The sequence below is a fragment of the Synchiropus splendidus genome, chromosome 4 (assembly GCF_027744825.2).
Source record: "Synchiropus splendidus isolate RoL2022-P1 chromosome 4, RoL_Sspl_1.0, whole genome shotgun sequence".
In the NCBI taxonomy this organism is placed as follows: domain Eukaryota; kingdom Metazoa; phylum Chordata; class Actinopteri; order Syngnathiformes; family Callionymidae; genus Synchiropus; species Synchiropus splendidus.
This window is the reverse complement of record NC_071337.1, coordinates 10,863,942-10,889,898: the sequence shown is the minus strand read 5'-3', so window position 1 is coordinate 10,889,898 and position 25,957 is coordinate 10,863,942. Positions and strand designations below refer to the sequence as shown.

General features: G+C 41.8%; 1 protein-coding gene across 5 annotated transcripts; it reads left to right on the top strand.

Moving 5' to 3' along the window:
• Positions 1-979: 979 nt before the first annotated feature.
• Positions 980-24,967, top strand: snx13 (sorting nexin 13). 5 transcript variants are annotated; one of them, XM_053861862.1, is made up of 25 exons: positions 980-1,202; positions 12,697-12,809; positions 12,885-12,987; positions 13,078-13,167; positions 14,231-14,352; positions 14,429-14,547; positions 14,624-14,728; positions 14,814-14,902; positions 15,206-15,289; positions 15,455-15,593; positions 15,842-15,930; positions 16,443-16,542; positions 16,639-16,832; positions 17,070-17,174; positions 17,247-17,414; positions 17,497-17,566; positions 18,794-18,972; positions 20,967-21,074; positions 21,147-21,257; positions 21,329-21,490; positions 21,568-21,639; positions 21,703-21,848; positions 21,914-21,982; positions 22,059-22,171; positions 23,223-24,967. In XM_053861862.1, exons 1-25 carry the CDS (start codon positions 1,158-1,160, stop codon positions 23,456-23,458), a joined length of 2,931 nt encoding a protein of 976 aa, XP_053717837.1. In that variant the 5' UTR covers positions 980-1,157; the 3' UTR covers positions 23,459-24,967. The 5 variants fall into 5 exon arrangements, with proteins under 5 accessions (XP_053717837.1, XP_053717836.1, XP_053717840.1 ...); XM_053861861.1 differs by having other exon boundaries at positions 17,247-17,417; XM_053861865.1 differs by having other exon boundaries at positions 981-1,202; positions 18,830-18,972.
• Positions 24,968-25,957: the final 990 nt, after the last annotated feature.

The following is a 25,957-nucleotide window of genomic DNA, read 5'->3' as shown; positions in this document are numbered from 1 at the left end:
ACTCCCGTTTGCGTGGTTCAAGAACTCATGATTTTCTAATGCGCTCGTACAGTGCAAGTTACGGTACCAATGTGCCCAGTTGCGCTCCAAGTTCACCACTTCCTCTGATTTCATACAGATACTTCCGGTTGCAAAAACGAAAAACAAAAACAAAACACTTTCCCTACATTTTCCAATTCTTACCTCCGTTTTCATTTAAAATGTATATTAAACCATCAGATTCAAAATAATAATAGTATGAATGCAGTGACTTCTATGTTTTATTAGAGTTATGCATTTGTTTTTTTTTTTTTAAGATTAGTCGTTGGATTACGATTCTTTCCATTTTATTAAATCGAAATAGCACTTATTAATCATAATAAATATAAAAAATAATAATATTTATCCCTGAAAAACCACAGGAAATACTCATGATACATGTCCGTAGAACACATTATATCTCCACGGTTATACAATTACATTTCAGTTATGGTTCCGCGTGAACCAAATACATGCAGCTATGGAAGGGAAAATATGGGATACACCATTTACAATCATATATAATTTGTGACGATTGAAAAAAATAATGATAATAAATAGAAAAATAATGCAACCCCTCGCCCCCATGTACAACTACATGTTGTACATGTGTTAGATGCCGTCAAAGCCTTGTACCATAACTATGTGAATGGAAGCGCACATCAAAGCTATGGGCGGTTCGCTCCAACACGCAAACTCGGATGACGGCTGGTTTGACCGCAGACGTGCTCCTCGCAAACATGGCGATGCGCGAAAGGGAGTATGGACCCCGGAGATACGAGCGCTTTTAACTGAGATGAAAACGACCCCGTTCGCATGCTGCAATGTGGTGGGATTAGTCCTCTAAACGATGTTTGCAGAGGTAAGTTGCCACTAGTTTGTCATGTTTTTATCCGACGCTGGCTCTTGTAGCTGGTAGCTGCTATCGCGTTAGCATTAGCCGCAGGTAAACAGAGCCCATGGGAGCGGGGAGAAGACTGTCAGCCTCGGTGTTTCCAGAAACCCTGTCTGCTACAAGTGGCAGTCGGCCCGGGATTACACGGTTAACACCGAGGTATTACGTCTATTGTGGGTTGTGTGAGCTGTCAAGACCGTGCTGGATTTAGCTCGACGGGGAAGGTCTGTGGTCTGTTTGGATAATGATACATGTCCATCAGCAGCAACAACAAGAACAGCGAACACAGGTGAGTCGGACCGGATGCATGCCAGTGTTAAATCGGATATCATCAGTGTCATTGTCACAGATTACATCTTTGCTTTGAGTCTTTCTCATGGGCAAGTCTTTATGGTGTTATATGGATGTCTATTTGAAGCCTATTCCTTGGTTTTGTCCTCAGGTGTAGAGCTGTTTGAAACTTGGATCATACAAACACTAAGGAGAAAGAACTATATGAAAAATATAGTCTTGTTTTGGTTGTTTCCGTTTTTCCAATGAGCGCTCATCCCTTTTTTGCGAAGGCACAGTTACAGTATTTGGTGACCAGGATTGCATCACTGCTGTTGACCTGTTTAGATTCTGGAACTCTCTTTGAACAGGTTTCTTCTGAATGTGATGCAAAGTCATCACAATATTTACCAGCTAGAAAAAGGAACGGGAAAAAAGCAAACTTTGTTTACATAGCAGCGAGTGTTTACCTGCATGAATTGGTAATGTCCCTCTTCATATTTTTACTTTCAAGCGAGGATATACTGGGTCACCATGTTAAATTGCTCAACAAAAGATTAGATTAACCAAACAGTGCGACATTCAACTTTTGTAATATAGCTACTCAGCAATAAGTCCTTTAAATGTAAGTTATTAGCTTGTGTGAGCTTTCACGAGATAAAGCCACATAGTTGGACATTTATAATGTTTGAGTATTGCTTATGATAGTGAACCCAAGTTGGAAAGAAAAATAATTGGTTCTGCAACCAGCAGCATTAGTTGTGCAACTGTTCAATATGACATATAACTACTGTATACAACCTTAGATGAAATCATGCTTGCTAGTCAAGTGTAAACGTAAAAGTAGCATCTCTTCATTTTATTGACTTAAACGTTTAGCAGAGCTATTCATTTACGTTTAAAACTCAGGTAATCTGTGTACCGCTCTCATGTCTACCTACTTAAATCACTTGGAACCAGGAAAATCTGGACTAATGACTTCCAAACATCAATGGAATGCAGCCTGAACACGAAACACATCTGTCATAAAACCATAACAGTGACACCTTCACTGCCACCAACAAATAGTATATGATGCAGTCGGACTTGTCGTCACGTGAGATTTTTGTAGTTTCTTGCTGTGAATATATCTAGAAAGTATATACAGGTATGTAGAATGACTGTGTTAATGTATTTGTCTGTCTGTAAAAATATAACATTTAAGCATGTCTTTTAGTCTCAAAAAACCCTCTAAATTTCAACAGTTTAATCTCCAATATGTAATCCCTATTTTCTTTTTTTTTTAGATAAATTATGGGATTTTACCGTATTTAAGTTGAGGTTTTAAATAAAGTGTATTTTTCCCAAAGCTGACCAGCGCATCAGGCCTACTATCTTTAATATGTGTCCATATAAACAACTGTGAAGACTCAATAAGGGTGTTGTTTTTCTTGTAATATGTGCAACATAGTAAAACCTGACAACCATGAAAATGGAATTGCTACAATCTAAAACTATATTGACACTATTTGACTGAATCGAAGGTTGATCATGTCTTTTGTCTTTGGCCCATTTGAATCTGGACCGCATGATTTAACCTAATCGAGTCAATAAGGCTCAACAAATGAATTTTATCGCCATTTGGTTTGCGTTTGGCTGTTTCCAATGATGTTACATGTCATGATATGTGTGTCTCGAGACAGAGTCATCTGACTTGTCACCACACCTCCTCACTCTATTGTTGCTGCTGCTCAGACCAGACTTTGGCTTGCTCTGAGATATTGATGACATAGTCCTTCAGCTACGGCTCTCACATGTTTCCAAGAAACATCTGACTTGACTTTGAGCTCACACTTGTATTGACTGCCTGCAACTCACCTCCACCTCTGCAGATAAGCTGAAAAGGCCGCTGGCCACTTTACCTGAGCAGGTGATCCCCCTGGCATCTCTCCTGGCCAAGTTTAGCCTGAGTAATGAGGCTTTAGCCGTGACTGCACGATTCTTCGTGTCTGACAGGAAGTGCTGATTTCAAAGTGCCCGGTGTTAAACCGGTTTAATGTCTTGAATGGCTAAACCTTTGCAAAAGTTTGGTGTTGATGGTTTTATGATGCACGCTTCAGATACGGACCTTGCTTTTCCTGTTAAATAAGGAAATGTTGATTTTAGTATCATCTCTGTTATCTGTGTTGTTTTAATGGTGAACTTAGGGTTTCTTGTCTTAAATGCTGGCCGATTCATGAGCTATTATTATGGGTGCTGCCGACATGCTATGCGTGTAAAGTTAATATTAGATTATATAAGAGATTTGCATATGCTATATATTTTGTTTAATTTATCCATTGAACCAATTGTTGCTTTCTTTCACAAATAAGACACAAGTCCCCGACTGGGTTCCGTCACCGCACCCTGAATCCACGTCTTCCGCCTTGTGTGATGCCAGAGACGTGTAGCATAATAAACTGTAAACTTCAGCTGGAAATCCATTGTTTTGAGTTTCCGTCGCCTGCTATTGTGTGTAAAACACGTTTTTCATTTAAACCTAACAACTTGATTTAATTTTCCTCTGTATCCCTTGATGCTTGATGTGGTCAGGAGGGGCTAAAGGTCAGGGACATCCCGGTCAGGTTGCGAGTCCATTCCAGCTTTAAAATAATTCTTTTAAACAACATACATAATTGACTCTCCCTGGGTACTGCATTGCACACTAACAGTCCATCTGTCAGGGCAATGGTTTCGTAATTGCGTTTGCATCATGCAGTTCAAGAAAGGTCAAATTTTACTTCAAGAGATCTGACTCAGCATTGTACAGTCATGTGCTTGATGCCTATATGGTGTGTTAGCATAGACATGTGGTGTCTAATAAAACTCCAACATAAATAATCTGGATGTGCCTGGCAGTATGTTGACTATGTGACACGATGTCACTCTTAATCACAAAGATGTGATGATGGGCACAGCAGTGATGATCTTCTTGTGCCCTACATTCGCTGTGTTGCTGAGATAAGCAGCTCCACTGCCGGAGCCAGACTGTGACTCGGCGACATTGTTTTTAATGCCGCAGTGGACACACCAGCATTACATGTCGGACTAGACGGCTACTAAATAAACATTGCTCAGTTGGGGCAACATGGATTACAGATTTGTCATCTAGACTCATGAACTAGCCACATTTATTTTTAGAAATTCATCGTGAGAACCACTGTGCCGCGCATGCACAGCTTAGCAAATATGTTAATTGTACTGGCACTTCACAAACACCGTCCCAAATGCTGTGTTTTGCTTTTGATGGTGATGGGTTGTTGACTGATGTCAGTCTGGTGAGACTGACATGCGAGTTTTAATGGTGGCGTATGCTGACACTTTCTCTTGAGATCTGTTCATCATCAACGCTTTACTTTCACTATCTCAATGAATGTTTACCTTGTCAAACAAAGAAACTCTTCACAGAGACCCACGCGGGTTTTATTTTATTTTCCATTCTAATCTAATCTAATGTTAGCGCTGGTGAATTGAATGCTGTGACGGCGATCACCAGCAACAAATACACAAGTTAAATCAGTTCAGATAAATGTGAAAATCAAATCTAGCAAACTTGAGAATCATGTGTGGATCACATATTGGATAAATATTTAGTTTTGGCTGAGATTATGTGACAATCCTGATGTTAGGGATGGTCTTTGGGAAGCGGTTCCTCATCTAATCAGAACCGAGAAGATATTGTCCAATTCTCTGGACGTGTTAAATGTCAATTTTGGTTCCTCTTATCTTATGACTCTAAAGTCACTTTCAACCCTCGCTGTAGTCACTGTGCGTTCACAGCGCTGCGTCACCACCTGTGCCTGCAGCTCAACTCAGTCATGGATGAGAGTGAGCGGCAATGGGTGGTGAAGAATACTAAAGTGGGGCAATATTTTGTTTGCACAGTTAACGCGGCTGTAGGATGACCAGACCTCCCGACATCATGGTATAAAAAGAATATCCAAGTGATCTGTTTTGCCACGCACCCTGGAGCTAACAGCTAGCATGTCGGTTACCATGGTGTTGTAAGAGATTTGTTTTAAAAAAGTCACATTCTTTGTTCCTACAGAGTTGATTTTTGTTGTTGCTTTGGTTGTCTTTGATGTCTACTTGTATTCTCCAGTAAAAACCCAAATGTCCCCATTGAGGGGAGAATAAAGCCACTCTAATCTAATCTTACTTGCGCTAGTATCATGTCTGTTTTGACAATGAAGTGTCCCCGGAAAATTTCTGGTCCTTGACGATTATCGGCCGTCATCCTGTTTATCGATTGTTTAAAGAACTGGACTTTCTCTACCGTTTCATGGTGCAGGCTTCACAGAGTCCATGCATGAACCAAGTGCAACACATGCTTGTTTCACTGATGTTAAATCCATTCAGAGATTTTAGAACTGCACCTGACAATTGTGTTGTTTTTCCATTTAAACCATTTAAAAATATGTTTTCTTTATCATGATATATGACCTGATGTGACTCTTTTTAAATGACCATGAAAATGGAATTTCTACAATCTAAAACTATATTGACACTATTTGACTGAATTGAAGGTTGATCATGTCTTTTGTTTTGTCTGAAAATATGGCTGTAGATCATGTTCATAGCCAACCACACAAAACAAACAGAAATGTTGCTTTCACCTTTTTTGTTTTGTTTCCATAATGTAATATTTCTTCATTGAAAAACAAAAGCTGAACTACTTCAGTTATGTTTTTTTTTTTTTTAATTGAAGACACAATACAAATATCCAAATAAAGCGCAACCTTTTCTCAGGTTAAATGAGCAGTGGTTGAACCTGCAACTCTTATTTTATTTAACAAACACAGAGCATTCTGCTGCTTCCATGTTGTGTTCGCTGCTGAAGCATGGTGATCACAGACCAGCCAATCTAAAAAAAACTTTTTAAAATTTAGATCTAATTTAGGTATTTGCATCATAGGTATATTAACTGATACATCACTCTACTATATGAGTTGTTGTGCCACTACTCACCTACATTTTTTTTACATTTATTTTAATAAAGTGATCGGTGTGTTAGGTTCTCAACAGAGGGTCTATCCATCCGCTTCTGTTATCTGTGGCCCCGGAACTGTCACTCCTTAGCTAGTGGGTGTTGACCAGGATTTGTTTCTATGCCAACAATACACTGAGGGCCTCATTGGATCATTTGTAGTGCCACAGAAAGCTATAATCCACCATCGCTCACCATCGGATGCATCATCCGCTCCCATGTTCTGAGCCTTGTGAGTGGGATCGAATCTTGGAAAGGATTGATTAGGAAATATGAAAGAGAGAAGCAAAGGGTATAATGATGTGGTCAAAATGAAAGAATTTATTTCTTTTATGAGTTTCATGACAATGATTCTACTAACTTGTGCTGCAGGGCTGAATGATTTTAGGAAAAAAACTACAAAAATAAATAACAAAATTGTTATTTATTTTATGTATTTATTTTCTTGGAGGAAATACAATTCTGTTTAAGGGTGGAAATCACAGCATATATGGGATCCAATTCCCGGAGTAGAGTCCGACTAAGTTCCACTGCACTGGCAAGATCCTAGCTGTAATATGTAAGCATTTACCAATAGTAGTAGAAATTCCTTCCATCTGCTCTTTTTCAGTCATCCAGCCCACAGTTTCACCTCCTTTATGATGCTCCATTAGCATGCATTAGCCTACAGAGCAGATGACGTCGGGGTTTGCTTACTTAAAATTCCATTTGGAAATGGATTGCCTCGATGTAAAAAACAAATGAGATGCTCCAATTGTTCTCTGGCTTTGACAGAGTAAGTCTGTTTTCCATGTCAAACTGGCTCAACAAGACCCTTCTAGTCCAAACTTGCTTGAGCAGTGTCTTGCTTTGGGGTTAGGCCTGTGTGACAGGAGGGTTTGTGAATGTTGACGGTTCCACCTGTTGACCTAGGACTGACGGAATGTGAACGTGAGAGACTGATTTGCACACACGTCCTAAAGTCCAGATTTAGGGAAAAGCAGAACCTTCAAAGCAGTTTTTCTGGTGAGCAGTTTGAACTTAAGTAACACGTCCTGTGTTTATTTTTCATCGTGGATGAGTCACTCAGGGAAAAAAACTGCTAAACCCTTACGGAAGCCAAAGTTGTTACTGTTCCGTACTGTTCTGGCTAATCTCTTTGATTATTCTATAATTTGGAAAAACTGTTATCTGCATTTCCAGTGAGGACTATTGCTAAGCAGCACTGAAACAGACTCTGCTTAAGAGCCTTATTCAGCATTTGTGGTTTTCCTTTGCCGCACTGTTTTTCCATTGTGAGCTAGTTTTCATTTCAAGAGCACGGACTGCTTTCAGTTTATGCTTCTTGAATAATGCAGTTGAAAAATACTTCTCCTGAGACAGGATGATCGAGGTTTACTGAGTACAGTGACTATTCGTTGTGCTGACCTCAGTCATTGGACTGATTTTCAACACTGTCAACCCTCTGATCCTTTTTATTGCTAAGCTAATATACATTTCACATGTCACGGCTCAGCATTTGCGTTGACCTTTGTCCTCTATTCCAGGGCTGTTATAGTTGTGTTGAGTAAATCTTAAGATATTACATGCAGGTCTTCCATAAAATCGACAACAAACATGTAATACACATGCCAGTCCTGTAAGTGGCGCTGTATTTCTCTCTGTCTTCTTGCCAACAGCAATGATGATAGACAAGCATGTGCTCTGTAAAACATTGGCGATGGAATGGAACATTACAGTGGGCAAAAATTCTATTCAAAGTAAGGGGAATAATAGCTTTGTAATTATGCAAGATTTTGATTTATAGTTTGGTGCACTGCGATTGCTCTTCTGACACGGGTCTTTACAACCGATTCAGAAACACAATTTTTACACTTAACTTCATGTTGTGCTACATGTACCATGACAGGACTCGATTCAAACCATGATATGGATTTTCGGTCGCGTGACGCAGCCCTAATGTTATGCTACTGCTTTTCATTGCCGATATTTCTACTTGTTTCAACAGCATTGCATTTTTGTGCATCTGCATCTTTTCCCCACTGCCCTTAAAGGACACACTAATAAACTATTTCAATACATGGCTAAACACTTCACATGATCAGATTAACAGTGACTATTGGGCATTTTTTCCGTGTCATTCGAAAAGGGGTCAGCACGAAGTCTGGATGGTTCGGTTCAGTGCCTGCTGGTGTAGGCGCTGGACACTTTGAATTGGCAGTGTGAGGATGGGGATGACCCTGAGGATCTCAGCCCAGTGGCAGAGATGATAATCGACACTGTGAGTCATTGCAGCTTATACTCGGTTTAAAAACATGAACCATCTGTTACAGTGATTAACCGTTGCACAGACTCTAACACAACTTGCGCAACATGAAAACATGAGACTCTTAACATGCTGGTTTATGTTTGACAAAATGTTTTCATCACAGTTGGTTGATTATGACGGTCAGGAGACTCCACAACGTTTGACATTCAGTCATTATTTATACCAACAACAGATCTTTTTATGAACACCTTGCTCATAATCTGGATTCTGACTTAGGCTGAGGGTGTTTTGTTTACATGAAGACTCCTACTTTCGTTTTTATTTGGTGTTTTTTTAATAGTTGATCTGCTACTGTGGAAAGCAAAACTTCCTGAACACAAAATAGAAGCAGTAAAACCATTGCTGTAGACCAGAATGGCTTGTATACCTCGTCCATCAACGTAATGTTTCTCAAGAATTGTTGAGAGCACTTGCATAGCTGCTTGTCACCGTGTCTTTGAACATATTATTCCTGTGATTTCCTAGTACACACACACACGCATTTGTATTGCTATTCCTGTGGGGACATTGTGAGGTTTCTTATTGACCTAACCCTTTCACCAGCCTCTCACCCTTAACCTAACCCTCCAAAACAAATGGCTAATCTTAAACGTGACTCTGAACCAAACCTAAACCTAATTATAATGACCCAGTTATTTTGAAGTCTTTGTCCTCAAATAGAGGTTTGGACCTGTAGGGACCAGAGAAAAGGTCCCCCAGAAGACATACAGTGTTGTCAAGAATTGGCCCCCACGAGGCAGTATAAGCAAGCCCACACACATACATGTTTGTATCTCTTTTATCTTTGTTGGGACCATTGCCCCCTAAACTTTACCACCCAAAACAAATGGCTAAACCGTAACCAAGACTCTTAACCAACTTGATTGTAATGACCAGGGCTGTGCGATAGCCGCTTAAAACATCATGGTGATATGTTTGTGTGTGATAGTGACACCGGCGGGCAGTGCGATATCTCACTTTTTTTCCCTGACTTTTCAACTTTTATTTTGCGGAAACTCTTTTCTCAGCGGGGGTTGTCATTGCAAGTCACTGAGCCGTCTGCTCTCTGACAGCCCCTCCTCTCTCAGCTCGCGCAGCACCCAATGAGAGGTGAGCGGGAGAAACATTCTGCAAGGGATGAGGTAGAAGTTCTCAAAGCAAAGTCAATGTGAGAAATATGGAACTTTTTTTCATCACCTATTCTTATAGGTGATCGGTACTGTGCCAACCGTGTCTCGCTGTTATTGCCCCAATCCAAAGTAAACATGGCAAATCTTTTTGGTCACGTGAGACACTGTCACAGAGCGCGACTGACAACCAGAAACCTACGGCACAGAAATATCACAGATGCAGTAACTTTGTATCTCGAAAACCTACACTTGTTCTGTTCCATGAACATGAGTGCTTTGCTGTTCAAAACTACTACTACTGCTAATAATAATAACGTTTATTGGAAGTCCAGAGTTGCATAAAGGGACCTCGATCTGCCAGCACTCTCCCTGGTAACTGAATTACATGTTTATTTTGTCTTGTTTATTTTTCATATTTTCATCATTTTTATCTACTTTCCAATTTGTTTCTTCTATGAGATCCACTTGTGAGGATCAACCTAATTCTTCCCATTTCTCACTGCTCAAGTTATCTGGTGGGAATTCTTGTTAGTTTGTGTTAATATGGCAATATATATACATTGCAATGTAAAATAATTCACAATGCTGCCCTTTTAATGACCATCTTATTTTGACATCTTCATCCTCAAATAGAGGCTTGAATTTGTGGGGTCCCCACAAAGGCATAAGGCCCTTAGAAGGTGTATTGTCTAGAATTGCTCTCCACAAATCAGGATTAACCAGGTACTCTCTCCCTCACTCTGACGTCAAGACACACTCACACGTCAAGACCTCACCACAACTGGATGATTCTCGCTGCTGAGACTCTGATCAGCGTGGGCACTAGTTGAGAGGTCAGCTGAGCCAATAAAATCGCTCCTGCAGGAGACCCATTGATTCATGTGAGTCGAATAGAGCTGTCAGATTATCGCTAATCCCACCGTCACCGAAGGGGCTACCTGCTTAATAAAAAAAATAAAGTTTTCATCTTCAAATGAAAGGGAGACTTGTGCCAATGTTTCTGGAGTGATACATGAGGACATGAGGCTCTTTAGTGATTGGTCGTCCTGCAGTTGTATTGTTTTTGTTTACTTTGTCAATCAAAGTTTCTCCATTCTGGTGGGGAGAAGAGGCTGTGAAACGAGTCTGCAGTGACTTTCAGGTTGATACATTTGAAGTCATTGCAGGGAGAACATTGTCTGCTAGTGGTGTGGTATGACTCTTAAAGTCATAATGTAATGGAGAAAAAATGCTTTAATGAATTTACTTAATTAAATTTCCCTTGAGCCAAAGCTCATATTCTGCTGATGTCAGCAGTGTATTCGAAATGTTTCAAGCGCTCGTTCTGGATTTCTCATTTGCGGGACAGCAAAGTGTTGTGTGTAATGGTAATGTAACAGTAATGTCATTTCAATGTCCCTTTTGAAAAGTAAAACTGAGTTGGTCCACAGTCATCATCCATGCTGTTATTGCCATTCCTCTGTTCAGTCCTGTATACTGAATATGTGTCCCCTGATGGCGGTAAGTTTTGCTGCAAGTACATTCAAATATTCCAACCATAGAGGCCACACATCAGAGTTCCCTGCAGCACTCAATAACCCAACACAAGTGGCCACAGAATGGCAGCCAGGTGTGACTCCTACCACGCTTTCCTGAGTTCAGCCGGGAAATGGGTGTAGCGTCGAAGGAGTCCTTGGATTTTTAGTTCACATCTGAGCGCAGACCCTGAAGCCAGAAATGACAGGGTTGTTGATGGTGGCTTCTTTGTACAGATTGTGTGCTATTTTTGAGGTTAGCATTGACAAGTGTGGAACTGAATCAAGTGAGAGTTAGTACAAAGTAGGTTGAAAATGACACTGTTTTATTGACATTGGTTGACAAATACAAGTAGGTGCAAAACAGCATGCTGAGCTAAAGGGAGTGTTGAGAGTTGTGTTGTTAATATTGTATGTTTTGGGACCATTGTGCAACTTGGTTGTAAAAAGGTTCTCATGGATGCTGGTATAAGCAGTGTGAGAGCAAATAGCATTTCAGTTTGTCACACTTGCATCAAACTATATACATTTGGAAATAGATTCTTGTTTCTGGCCTGCTGTTGTTCCATTTAGTGGTCCTCCAGATTGACACTGTGGCTACTTTGAGTATCTTATCGAACGTTGTTCGATAAGACAGTGAGCTTGTTTTATCGCAGCAGTAGATTCTCCATCAGAGGAGAGCGCGGTGTTCTTTGAGACACCCAGGCCTGATGTGGCAGCGTGCTGACATTGATGTCCTCCGAGCTTTGATTAAGACACTTAATGAGATTTGGGCCTGGCAATGACCTCAGATGACCCGAGTCTCTTCCTGCAGAGAATAGTCCCGATGCACCAAGGTTTGATTAGTGTTTCAGGAAGATCGTTTTAAAAGTGTACAGAAACACGTTTTATTACACGACCTGAAGGCGAACCTGTCATCTGGAGAGAGTAGACACAAGTGTGTTAGCTTCTCCTGAAAAAGTCACGTCATACTGGTAAAGAAATGCTTAAAACTCAAGGGCTTTTTGTAAATTTAGCTGCTTACTTGTATTACAAGAGATTCCTCTCCAAGTGTGGCCAGTAGCTCTTCTAATAAAACAAATTCTTAAATACTATTTTAAGAAATTAAGCAAAAAAATGTTCTGTTGACGTTCTTCCTTACAAGATAAACATAACTTGTATCTTGAAGCCCTTTATTCTTGTGATGTGAGAGCTTTACTGTGCTGTTTGGGACGCGGCCTAGGTTCTAAGTGTATTTACAAACTATAAAAGTCTGGAGAGGTTTCACATTACTCCCTCAGGGCTTTCTTCAGGCTTTGTTCGTTAGCAATTTTGCTCACTCAACCATGCAAGTGTCACTTTCTATTGCAATGATTGTTACTCTTCTGCGAATGTCCAGTTTACAATACATGTGTTCAACTTTCTGTTTCTCTTGAACGGACTTTGTTTACTTGGAGTGTGTGAATCCTTAATTTAACAGATGATGCAAAAACAATCTTTGAATTCAATAAAATATTTGAATATTCGAATGTTTTTCTGTTAATAGTTTTTGTGTTGTTTGGTTTTTTTTAGTTAACGTTTTCTCTGCTTTCTTCCAGGCCAGTCTGTCCATCTGGGGATGGGGGGGTCTTGGAGTTGTGCTTTTCCTCGTCACATTTGGACCTTTTGCCATATTCTACCTGGCCTTTTACATCTTCTGCTTCATTGGAGGGTGAGTGGAGAGCTAGTCATTGTGAAATGAGCCGCTGTGGCATAGGTGTTAAATTCTTGTCCTACTGATTCCCAGGGGCTTTGCAGTCACTTTGCTGTTTGGAAAGATCAACTCCGAGAGACACCTGGAGAAGTGCGAGCATTCTTATCTGCCCCCCACCCAAATTGGTATAGCAAAGGTAAAATGTCATGTCATGTAATTATAATTTCTCTGAAAATTGCTCTTGTTCGTGATAATATAACTTTGTTTTTAACTCTCTTGTTTTTAGACATTAGATGAGATGAGGCTTGAAAATAAGCCCATTAAAATTGACAGGAGGCTGACCGGCTCCAGTTTCATAGATGAACCGCTGCAGCAGGTGGGTGCCTCGCTTCTGCTTTGTTTATTCATCCAATAAAGAAAGGCTTATCTGTTCATTTGCTCACTGTTTGCTGTTCGCTGGACTCTACATTATTGTTATCATGGCCTCACACAGTGTCGCATCGTCCCTCTTTCAGAACAACTTAAGTTCTTTATATTGGACTCAAACAAAGCAAAATATTACATATAAATATAATATAAATATATATTATTACAGAGTTGCGGTGCCAATCTCATGTTGTATCACATCTCTGACTTCCTTTTACTGAGATTTGGGGTCCATAAGGTGTTTTGAGTTTTGTACTTTTTGAGATGAAATGGCTCCACCTGTTAGCTTCCCATTGTTCTAGGTGTTGGTGGGATCTTGGTGTTTCTTATTTATTCGCTTTAATGAATTTTCTGTAACCTAATAATGTGTTTAAGTGGTTGGACTTTAACAAGTTAATTACAACATTATTACAACTAATTAATTACATAAAAAATAATTCAATTGAACAGTTTGCTCTCCAGACAACAGGGAACCTGTAAGTGCAGGAGTTCCTGGTCCACTGATCACACTGATGCACAAGACACGTGGCAGCTAGGATGATGACAACAACGACAACAAACATGGAGGAATCCCTGAACAAAAGCAAGCAAAAGCATCTGTTTGCTTTTGTTCAGGGATGTTTTTCGCTACACAATGAGTTTCCACTACTCTGAATGGACTTGAAATTCTTATAAAATTGAAATTCTTATCCAAATATTTTCAAGACATGAAAAGAGCTTTAGTTGAAATAAGGTGATATAAAAACTTGAATATAGCCACCATTGTGATTTATTGTGCTATTGTCAATCTGATGCAAACTAAACAATATTTTGTTGTTTAAATGTATGTATGGGTCCATCATTTGATTCAGTAATATACCAAATTCATTCAAATTGAAAAATGTGGCTTCTTGTGGCAAATATTCTTATACCATTAAACTGCGATTAATTAATCACAAATTCTCTATTTTTTTTTTTATTGAATCCCATCCATAGTTTAAACATCAAAACAATCTTTTTCTGTGCCTGTGAAGGTGATCCAGTTTGCTTTGAGAGATTATATCCAGTACTGGTACTACACGCTGAGTGAGGATGAGTCCTTTATATTGGAGATCAGACAAACACTGCAGAATGCCCTGGTCCAGTTCTCTACAAGGTACAGCACTCACTTCTTACCATCCCAGAAATTACTATTTTAGACTCAGTGTTGCGGGTTGTTTTGTCTTCTAAAGGTCTAAAGAGGTGGACTGGCAGCCTTACTTTACAACTCGTCTGGTGGACGACTTCGCCACACATTTACGTGTCTTTCGCAAAGCCCAGGATCGGCTCCCTGATCGGGAGGACAAGCAAAGTGAGTCTTCAGTTTGGATAGGATCTTTTGGTGTCCAAGCTCGTGACAGTAACAGAGATGAATGTCATCGCTGCAGGGGACATCACAGACGAACTGGTGGACTCGTTCTTCGAAGCCGAAGTGGAGATGGAGCGAAAGATTTGTCGAGATGTTGTTTGCACGTCACTCAAAGAAGAGGAAGGTTAATAACCTGAGTGAAGGACTCCTCCCGACCGAGGATTGATGACAAAGAAACATTCACCGTGTCTCTATGTTTTTGGTCGTAGGTTTTCTGCGTGACTTGTGTGAGTTGCTTCTGTACCTGTTACTACCTCCTGGAGATTTCCACAACAAGAATATGAGATACTTCCTCAGAGTGAGTTCACAAGAGTCGCCTTGAGGGATCACCTTTTAAAATGTCTATGTATAGTTCTGGACAGTGACATTTGATTTACAATACCGCAATATTTTGATTAGATTTATTGACCAAAATTATTTTTAAAGATTATCTGGTGTCTTCCTGTTGTGCAGTGCAAATGTTTTTAGTGGATTCAATTTAGAATAATGTAAATTGTGTTATGTCTGAGGCAATTTTGAGAATCTTAATTTTTGTCACCAGTTATTTAATTGTGTTGCAAGTTAAAATGTATGCATGAACAACCATTCCGATGTTTTTCAGGAGGTTCTTGCACGTGGCGTGCTCCTCCCCCTGATCAACCAGCTGAGCGATCCAGACTATATCAACCAGTTTGTCATCTGGATGGTGAGAGTCAAAACACTTGGTTTGGGTGTAACACATGTCCGAGCTCAGGCAAACACATGGTAGAATGTAAGAGAGCGATGTTAAGATGTTTGTGATACACCTCTGGTGGTTGAAGCAAACATTTCTTGTGTCGTGGAGGTGACTAGAGTGTTCTTTCTGCTGAAGATTCGGGACACCAGCTGTAACTATGAAGCTTTCATGAACATTCTGAAACTGACCGACAAGCCTGCTGAGCTAGAAGCTGTGAAGGACAAGGTGCTGGAGGAGCTGCAGTATCTTCGCTCTCTGGACACTGCTGGAGATGGTACGTGCTCCTGTCACAGGTTTCATTGGTTTAGAGCCTTGCTTGTCTGAAAAAGACTTGAAGCTCTTGTTACAATTTCACTTTTTTTAGTTGAAACATTTACTAGCTGCACCATTTATCATTGACCTCCTCTGAACACAGCGAAAGGTGATAAGTGGTTGCGCAGAATCTGAACTGCAAGAACTTTCATTCTGATCTATTGCTCTTCTGTTGTCTTCATCCTCTCTCATCTCGCTCTCCTGTCCCAGACATCAATGTGATCAAGAACCAGATAAACAGTCTTCTATTTGTGAAGAAGGTGTGTGAGACCAGGATCCAGAGACTGCACTCTGGCAAGGTGAGGAGCTTCAGCCCAGACTGAACAAGCCATCCGCTAGTTTAGTGATGAATCCTCAACTGCAGCTCTTAGTCAGAACTAACCATGGGAGGAAATTAGATATCCACTTTAAGCTAAAGAAAGGACTGCGCAGGTTCTATATACTGAGTGCTTGTAGACGCCAAATCAGATAGACAAGACAAATATGTAATTTTGATTATGTTGACTTTATAGTTATATTCAGACTGTGATTGAAATAAAGAGAAATATCAGTGGACAGTGTCAAAACACCTTTACAAGAGGTGGATATGTTATAAACAGAACTGTGGATAGAACGTGAATGATATTGGTACAATAGCTTCTGTTTATTTATTTGTGAAAATTATCATTACTCTGTAAAATAATAGAACTCTCTGTATGCAGAAAAACATCTAATAAATGTGTGATATATAGATTTCCAATATTAATGAATGATGACAAATTTGGGAGTTGTACACTCTACAGTCATGTTTTCTTTATGTCCTGTTGTACAGGATGTGGATGCCTTTAAGCTGGCAGCCAACTTTGGCAAGCTGTGTGTCATCCCATTGGACCACATCCTCGTCCACAACATAGCGCTGCAGTTCTTTATGGGTAACTCCACTCACGCATTTCATGAGCCTCTACATTTTTTCCCTTGTATGTCGAAGTGTTTCTTGAGGAAATCTTACAGTGTCTTTTGGATTCCAGATTTCATGCAGGCAGCGGGAGCCCAGGCGGAACTCTTCTTCTGGCTCACGGTGGAGGGCTATAGAGTGACGGCTCAGCAGCAGCTGGAAGCCATGCATGACTGGCAGAAAGATGGGAAGAAACAAAGCAGCACCACCAAGGGGCTGCTAAAGGCTGCTGCATTGGGAGTCTATGAGCAATACCTCTCAGACAAGGTAAGACATTCAGACATGAGTGCATCTGAATAAGTGAGCTGAAATCCCAGCCATGTCATTGTCATGGTGACCAGGCAGTGGTGACACACTCTGTGTCATTTAATGCTATCAGTGTTTGGATTAACCACAGTATCAGGTGGCCTCCAACAGCCTCCTGTGTTCAGTGTTTAGTCTCATGGTCATCGGTAAAATTGGCGATGCAAACACAGGCTGTGATCGTGCTTTCCTCTTTGGCAGGCTTCTCCCCGCGTTCAAGTGAGTGAGTCGTCAGTGGTAGAACTGGGAGAGAGGCTGCAGAGAGATGACCCCACTCCGGAGATATTTGATGACATCCAGAGAAAGGTTTCTAGGGTTTATTTTTCTTCCCTGATAGAGTATCAGTGCTTGGCGTTCTCATTGTCCTCGTGATCACAGGTGTATGACATGATGCTACGTGATGAGCGCTACTACCCCTCCTTCAAGCAGAGTCCTCTCTACGTCCGCATGCTGGCAGAGCTGGACATGCTGAAGGAGCCCAGCTACCGGGGGTCAGACGATGGCGACGGCGAGTCTTTCAACGGATCTCCGACTGGAAGCATAAACGTAGTGAGTCGCCTCTTTCACACGTCTGCTGACGGCGGCTGTGGATAATCTGTGTGAATGATCGGATCTTATGTGATTCCAGTCTCTGGACGACCTGTCCAACTCCTGCCATGACGAATCTATGCACATCCATGCCTTCATCTCTGATACAGGTACACCAGCACATCCTTTGTTGCTGTTCTCCAGCAGGATTTGGGATGTGTTTCGCTGATCTCACGCCGAACCATACGAGGATTTGATACACTGAGTTAGCTCTGATCATGTGTTTAAGCTTCACTGCAAATTTAACTGGCCTAAAAACACAAGCCTTCATGTGCTCCTGTAGTTAAGGTGAGCGAACTGCAAAGTATCAGTCAACTGGAGGAGTATTCTCATAATATGTTCCTGCAATGACATTAAATTAAAACGCTCAAAGAATGGAAATTATCAGGTCGATTTCGATTATCACACCGTTTCTCGATTAATCTCGGTCCTGCCCGCTACATGGATGCACTCCCACCTCTATGACCACCAGAGGTCGCCAGAGTGTTCTGATTTGAGGATGGCGAAGATGCTCAAGTCCAATATAAAGCTCTAATATAAAGTCCTCTTAAAATGTTTAATACTATAATGGAGTACGTTTATTCAACCGATCGATTAGTTGGTGTTTTTGGCCCCATTCGCTGAGGATTGCGGAGTCTGTTTGTAGCATTAGCTAACAAGTTAACAGGTGCCACTGGCATTATGTGACTTCCTGCGACTCTTTCCCAGTGAGTGGAGGTTGTTCATGAGATTATTATATTAATTCTATCTGTTGTTAAAGATGTCACTGTTATATTTTTCTGTTTTCCATGGGTGGATATCATTGTTGTATTCTTTGTAATGTATTGTTCCTATATCTTTTTGAATTTAATTTACTTTGTTTAAAGCCAAACTTTTAAAAATAGTTGTATTTTCTATAGTTTCCATTACCAGTCATTCAAAAACTATCATTTTGAAAGCAATCATTTGAGTAATCGAGATCGACTGATCTGAAGAAAAATACTGTGATGACTTTCACTGTATCACCCAGCGCTAGTTTCTGCCCATTCGATGTTGCCTTTTCTTGCTCTCCCCCTGCGCACTTTTTTCTTTTCATTTTTCATCTCAAAATTTAAATGTTATTTTTTTGTTGAATCATGCTGATATTTCATTCCATCATCTTCATGTTTTTTCTTGTTTTTTTCCATTTTCTTTTCCTTGTCATTCTGCTTCAACCCCCCCATCCTTCCCCCTCCTGCTTTCTGTTCGTTGGCTCCAACTCTGCTCCCTCGATCACCACCTGTGCACACGCTCTCCTCTCTTTCATTCTTCTTGCTTCCCTCCTCCCCCTGTGGATTGTATGTGCTTGGTTGGGGTAGCTGATGCGTCTCTCCCTGGCTTTTGGGCTGCTGCAGGGGTCTGCAATGACCACGGTAAAACCTACGCACTGTACGCCATCACTGTGTTAAGACGCAACCCGGACGGCAGCGAAGACTGCTGGAAGACGTACCGGAGGTACTCGGACTTCCATGACTTCCACATGAGGATCACAGAACAGGTGAGGAAATGTTATTGTTACTTTCATAATTAGTTTTATAAGTTGGCTTCAATCTAAAAAAAAAAATCTTAAAAATAATAAAATTAAGTGCTATAATAACATGACAGGCAACTTATTTTGCAAGCATATTTTAGCTGATATTTCCAAAATTACTGTCAGATTTTGTACCATTTTTATAGCAAAATCACAAAACTTCTGTTCAAAGAATCAAGTAACTAATTCTGTTCTATGAATATGCAAGATGCAGAGAAGAGAAGTGAAGGTTGGTAGAACCATGGCAGTGGAGTCCAGTGAGGTAGTGAGTGTTTTGGATGGCAGAGATCCAGGGAGGTGAAGTGGAGTGCAGACAGGGTGGAACAGGTGGAGGTGATCTGTCACTGAAGAGGAGCAGCTGGAGTGAAAAATGATCTTCATAGTGAGAGCTGCAATGATGTATGGTTAAGAGACTTGTGGTCGGCATTTCGGCTCCTTTGAGAGAGTGCTTCCAAACGCCTCCTCTGAGGTTTATTATATGAAATGAATGTTACTGATAGGGCCATATTCATAAGCTCCTGACGGGACAGATGAAGGAAAAATATTGAAGTCGCCCTGTTTTAAGACACAGGTATTAAGTGTCTTTTGGGTGTGTAATTACATTGATGATATATGCGTGGAAGGTTCGACTGATCTCACAGTGAACCCTTGTGCTCAGTAAACACTGCTCTGTCTTGATGTTAGGTATGATGTTGGTATTGAGGTGTGTTCAGTTATATTCGACAACTTAAAGAACAACCAATCTTCCCTCTAAGCTGTGGCGTGCGCAGTTGTGCACAGCTGATACGATCTCGGCGCACAAAAATATCTACGCTGCGCAACAAAAATTCATCCTGAATTGAATATGAATTACTGCAGTTTCCAGATAACAGGGCTTCTTGCCGTCAAGACATAAACCCCTGTATTTGACCAATGAAATGAAGCGCTCACAGCGCTGTTCGACCGTGAGTGTCCTTAACCAGCAGTTTCCACAGGTCCCCGGGTGTAGCGGTGCTTAACACCGTCCGCCGACTGACGCCGCTACATACACAATGGAAGAAACAGCAACTAGAAGACCCAATATTTGAAGTGAACTACTGGAGCTGGCTGATGTTTATGAGCTGATTTCTCTTAAAGTCGCTCATGGTTGGTCAAAATGTGTGTGCACACTGAGCCAATTGGGGCGGTGGAATTACGCACAGGAGGGAGAGAAACGAGAGAGAGAGAGAGAGAGAGAGAGAATCAGTGCAGTGGTTTCAGACTACAATACACAGAGACTACACGCTAGTCAGGTGAGGAAATTAACTGTGTGGTCAGTGAAATAAACCTGTTCCTCCTTCATTTTTGCCTGATCCATGACCAGCGGTCGCAGAATATGGTGGCCTGAAGTGGACAAAATTCAGTCTTGTCTTTTCTCCGACACATGGAAAATTAGAGGGAACATTGAGAACAACCCTTTTTGAATTGGACATGATGTCTTTCATGATAAATATCATGAAAAATCAATCATCAAACATGATTCAGAGGCTACAGTTTTTTGGGCTCTCGGTTGACATTGACTCCTTCAACAGGTCTGCCTCTCCTCTTCATGTTTGACAGTGCTGCTTGTGTTAGCCTCGCCTTCTTCACTATTTCTGCACGGTGTCAGCAAACATTTTGACCAATCACGTACGACGGAAACCGGAAAAAAAAAATACTAGACAAACGAGGAATCAGAGACGACTCCTATTGTTCACGTCAAAGAGCCGCCTCATCTGATGGGTCATGAACGTCTTAGAGGGCGGCAGAAGTGGAACGGGAAGACCCCCGTTAAGGTTTAGGGACAGGTGTGACTTCTGAGGGTGATCAAGCTACCTGTAGGTGAAGGAGTGTGGAAATTCTGAAAGAACAAGGTGCTTGTTATCGTGCTCCGTCTGATCATAGAAATAAACAGTGTCTGTCAGATTGTAAAACTCCCTTCATCTTTGTTGTCTCCGTTTCAGTTTGAAAACTTGGCGTCCATCCTCAAGCTGCCTGGGAAGAAGACCTTCAACAACATGGACAGAGAGTTTCTGGAGCGGAGGAAGAAAGATCTCAATGCATATCTACAGGTGCGGCTGTACGACGACAAGCACAACTGTCAGTGTTTACGGGGTGAGAATATAATCCATGTTGTGTCGCAGGTGCTGCTGAACCCAGAGACGGTGAAGGCCTGTCCGACCCTGATCCAGCACGTCTATGTTTTCCTGGAGAACAAGGCCTACAGCAAGGGCAAAGGAGAGTTTGCACGCAAGGTAAGTCACTTCCGTCGTCATTTACTTGCCGTGTCCGTAACATTGTGCTGTGGCTGTTTTTGACTTTCCAGATCGACACGCTTGTGAATCCCCTGCGGAGCTCCATGAGGAATGTGTCCAACGCAGTCAAGGCGCTGCCCGACAGCCTGGCTGAAGGCATGAACAAGGTGTCGGACAACATGGGCCGCATGTCTGAGCGCCTGGGCCAGGACATCAAACAGTCCATATTTAAGGTGTCGACATCACCTTCCATCGTTGGTACCGGGTTTTATGTTTTTTTTGGTTCACCACATTGTTTTGTCTCTCCCAGGTTCCCCCCCTACTGCCCAAGTCTGACATTGACCCTGAGCACTGTCGGGTATCGGCCCAGCTGGACGACAACGTGAGTCTGCCACGTTGCTTTTTTGTCATTCATTTGAGTGGACTCACACCACGGCGCTTCTAGGTGGACGACAACATCCCTCTGAGAGTGATGCTGCTCCTCATGGACGAGGTGTTCGACCTGAAGGAGAAGAACCAGTGGCTGCGCAGGAACATCAAGAACCTGCTGCAGCAGCTCATCCGAGCCACTTACGGAGACACCATCAACAGGTCTGACTCCCACTGAACACATGACTCTGCCCAACCTCAACCTGACCCCTGCCGTCTCCCTGTAGGAAAATCGTGGACCATGTGGACTTCCTCACGTCCCCAGAGCAGGTGGCAGAATACGTCAAGAAGTTCAGGTGAGCTTCCTGCTCTGCTCGGCTTAGTTGAATGTGGAAGCCTGCGTTGGGCTCACGCCGTTGTTGGACCCTGCAGGGACTCCTACTGGCCCAACGGTATTCTGGCAGAGAAGTCTCCTCGCCGGGACAAGTGCGTGCGCATGAGGACACGTGTCGCTGCGAAAACCAGTCTGCTGGGGATCATGCCAGGTGACTCACATTCTTCCTGAGGACTGTCACAATACTACAGTAGTTTGGGTCTGTGTCGTGGTTAGGGCTGCGACGATTAGTTGACGTCATCGATAAGGTCGACAACAAAAATACGTTGACGTCAAAATCTGTGCGTCAATGCATCGTGTTGCTGTTGCACACACACGGGCCAAAGGATGGGCATCGAGAAGTAATAGTTCCGTGCTAACCGACACTTTGGAACACTAACTTGTAAGAGGAGCTTGATTTGTTTTTAATGATGTCACACACATCACATCTGCGCTACTCGTAATAACCAGAACTGAACTAGGGAGCCACACTGAACACTTCATTTTAGATTATTATTCAAATAAGATTTAAGCAACTTCAGGTTAAAAAGAAATTCAAAATGGGTCCAAACAAAGGTATTTGCGATTATTTCGAAAAAATAATGAATAGATTTGTCAACAACGAAAATAATAAAATCAGTATTTTATTTTTTATTTTTATAAGTGAAAATAAATAAAATAAAAATAGTCTTGGTGTTTATAAGTTCAGATTTCCTCAGTTACTGTAGATTATTTTGCTTGAATATTGAATAGTGTCAGTCCAGCTCAAAATCAAACATTAGTTGCGGATAAGTTTTATAGGATTTTAGTGTTGCAAGCTTCATGTCCAGAAACTTAATACTGGCTGGGTTTCGCATATGAAAAATAAAAAAGCACAGACACACAAGTTCACACAAACGTTCCATTGTATAAGTTTTGCCATCAGCTTCTGTTCCATTCACTTCTTTGTCTTGTTGACCTCTCGCGGGGGTTCAGGTTCTTCAACTTGGTGCAGCAAATGTCGCTTGAAACATGGCGCTACAAACGCTTCAAATGAAGCTGAAGCTATTGTTGCGTTGTTGTCTACAGTTTGGCACACGTCGCGTGATCGCAGCTCTACATTGACTTTGCATGACACAAAGATTGCTACAACTTGAATCACTGTCAGGTGGCACAAGCACCTGTGCTTTGGTTGAAGGTCACCAGACTACTAACACGTCCCGCTTCCTCTCTGGTCTCTGCAGACGAGCTCAAGCACATCATCGGCGCGGACACCACCAGGAAGGGGATCTTGCGAGTCTTCGACATGTTCCAGTATCAGCCCATGAACCGGCGCCTGGTCTACGTGTTCCTAGAAGGCTTCCTGGAGACCATGTTTCCCCAGTACAAATTCCCCGACCTCTTCGTCAAACTGCACTCCCGCTCCCCCCGCCTGCACAGATACAGCCAGAAATTCAAATCCTCCTCGCTCAAGAGGTGACAGGAGACCACGACTGGACACACGCGTGCTGAGAGCGAGACACATCTTCAACATGACGTGCGTTTTGTGTTGTGGCCCCTCACACCTGCCGACACTCCCCTTCTCTGTTAGACTTCAGTTGGGCCATCGATGCTGCTGTCTTGTGGTCTGGACACGACTGTTCTGTTGTGAACCTGCAGACGCACACACCTTGCCTTACCGCCCTGCTTCTGTCAGTCAGTGCGGTCGTCCTCTCACCCCGCCCGACCCCTGAGAGCTGCACACATTCTCATAGCAACCAAATATCTCCGTCACGCGGTTTTTAAAACGGTTACAGAACAAAGCTTTTTTTTAATGATAGTTACATTATTTTGCTCTAAAACTCCGCCCCTTTAAATCGAGTGTCGCAGACCTGTGATGACCAAAGCTCCTTCTCTCCGTACCTGCAGTCTGGGAGGTTGAGACCCTTGTCGGAAGCGACACAAGGCGCTTCAAGAATGTATTTGGCTTGTGTCGGTTTGTGTGTGTGTGTGTGAGGTGAGAAGCTGAAACCCTCTTCAGTCAGTAACTGTGCGTGATTTTGAGCCAGCCTTAAAGTTGTTAACGTAAACTGACCGCCAGACGCATGCGAGCTACAGCTCCTCATCACTGACTGAGACATGACTGAGATATATATATAAATATATATATATATATATATATATATATCCACCTTGTGTCCCGAATCACTTTTAAGTTTTGTGCAATATTTCTTGAATCATTATATACTGAAAAAAAAAGGTTATTTTAATAGAAAATTGAAATGTTACACCGTAAAATATCGACAACTTGACATTCCATTGTTGTAAAAAGAATATTATTTTTATGGACTTGTTTTATAAGTCTGCGTTTTATTTGTTTAAAGAAGCTTCCTCTCACATGTCCGTCTCTCCCACTGGCGCGGGTGTCATCAGACGAAGGCAGTTAGGAGCTCTTTTTTTTAAGTATTTTATGGTGCAGGGGTTGTTCAGCACGAACATGCCGTCTGCGGTGAAGCTCACAGGGAGCCTGCGGACGATGGAATCACTGCTAAAGAGCACTTAAGTAGCAACCGAGGGAGAGAACTCTTCCTATTGGCTGAGCCAGAGCCCCTTCCTGCTGCAGTGATCCTCGCTCTGATGATCCACGGCAGACTCTTGACAGAGCCCCCGGGTCGTGACCTCAGACGTGACCACAGTGAACGCCGCACATCTTCGTACAGGAAGGCTTTTTAACCTCAGTATATATGACAATGACAAAATGTGCATATGTGTGTACAGTATGTGTTCTAGTGTGCCTAAATGTACTGTCAACTCTATTTTCATATTTTTTGTTTAACCTAAAAAAAAAACGTCAATCAGAATGTCATAATCATTTTATGCGACTGAAATTATTTGTATGTGTGTGTTTATGTTCCTGCAGGCTTCTCAAACTTCCTCCGGAGCGTCAGCGCTCAGATCAGTATAACACTAATAAACGGCAGACTAACAGGCCAACTCGTCTTTGTCTTGCTTCAAGAAATATACAGTATGTCTAAATTAAACAAAATCAGATGATGTAGTGCTCAGTAGTAAAAAATAGATTTATTTACATTTGACAATATGTCAGATTATTCTAATGTTTCAGTGAATGTACTCGGTCAGGTGACCTTCGGGTTCCTCCTTGGATCCAAGACGACAAAAGCTCCACACGCAGCCAAACCTGAAGAGCAAACAGTCGCTTTCACTTCCAGGTAGCAGGAGCGGAGGGTAATTCCGACCTTACCAGCGGCGAATGAGATCTGGAGGACAGAGGCGAGAGTGACCGGGGCGGCTCTGGTCATGACTCTGCGGGCGGGCAGGAAGACATACACGGCTGACAGCAACAGTCCCCCGCCGGAGAGGAGCCGACAGCTCCAGCAGTTCTTCATCCGGCCGCTCTGCCCTTCAGGAGGAGCCGCTGACATGGCGCCCAATATTAAACTATCAAATCTCGACGCGAGAGCAGGTTTCGTTCCATGTTTATGTTGCATGTGTTTCCCTTGTTGCTAGTTTGAAAGGGTCACGCTTCATAACGTTCCGGGTTATTTGTATTTTGACATCCTGTTTTTTACTTTTCAAAATAAGAGTCTGGGTGGCCAGCGTAATGTCAGTCTATATAACAAACGCGAACCGATAAACAGAAATTAAATTATTACATATAAATTATTTACCTGCTCTCAGCAATGATAATTTGAAAACAATTTCATGCTTTAAAAATACAGCTCATAAAAAGATTTGTCTTAAAATTATTCTCTTTTTTGTTTTCTCAAAGAAGACCAAATTGTTTTTCTTCTTTTTCTTTAATTAAAAAAATAAAAAAATAATAATTGGTGCCATTCTATGATCAGGAATTTAGAAGATAAAACATGTATACCACAAATGTGGTAGAGACGATTTACAGATGTGACGTCTCAGTCAGTGCGTGCTTTTTGTTTGCAATTATATTAATTCCCTGTATTGTTTGAAAGTACACGTTTTTGTC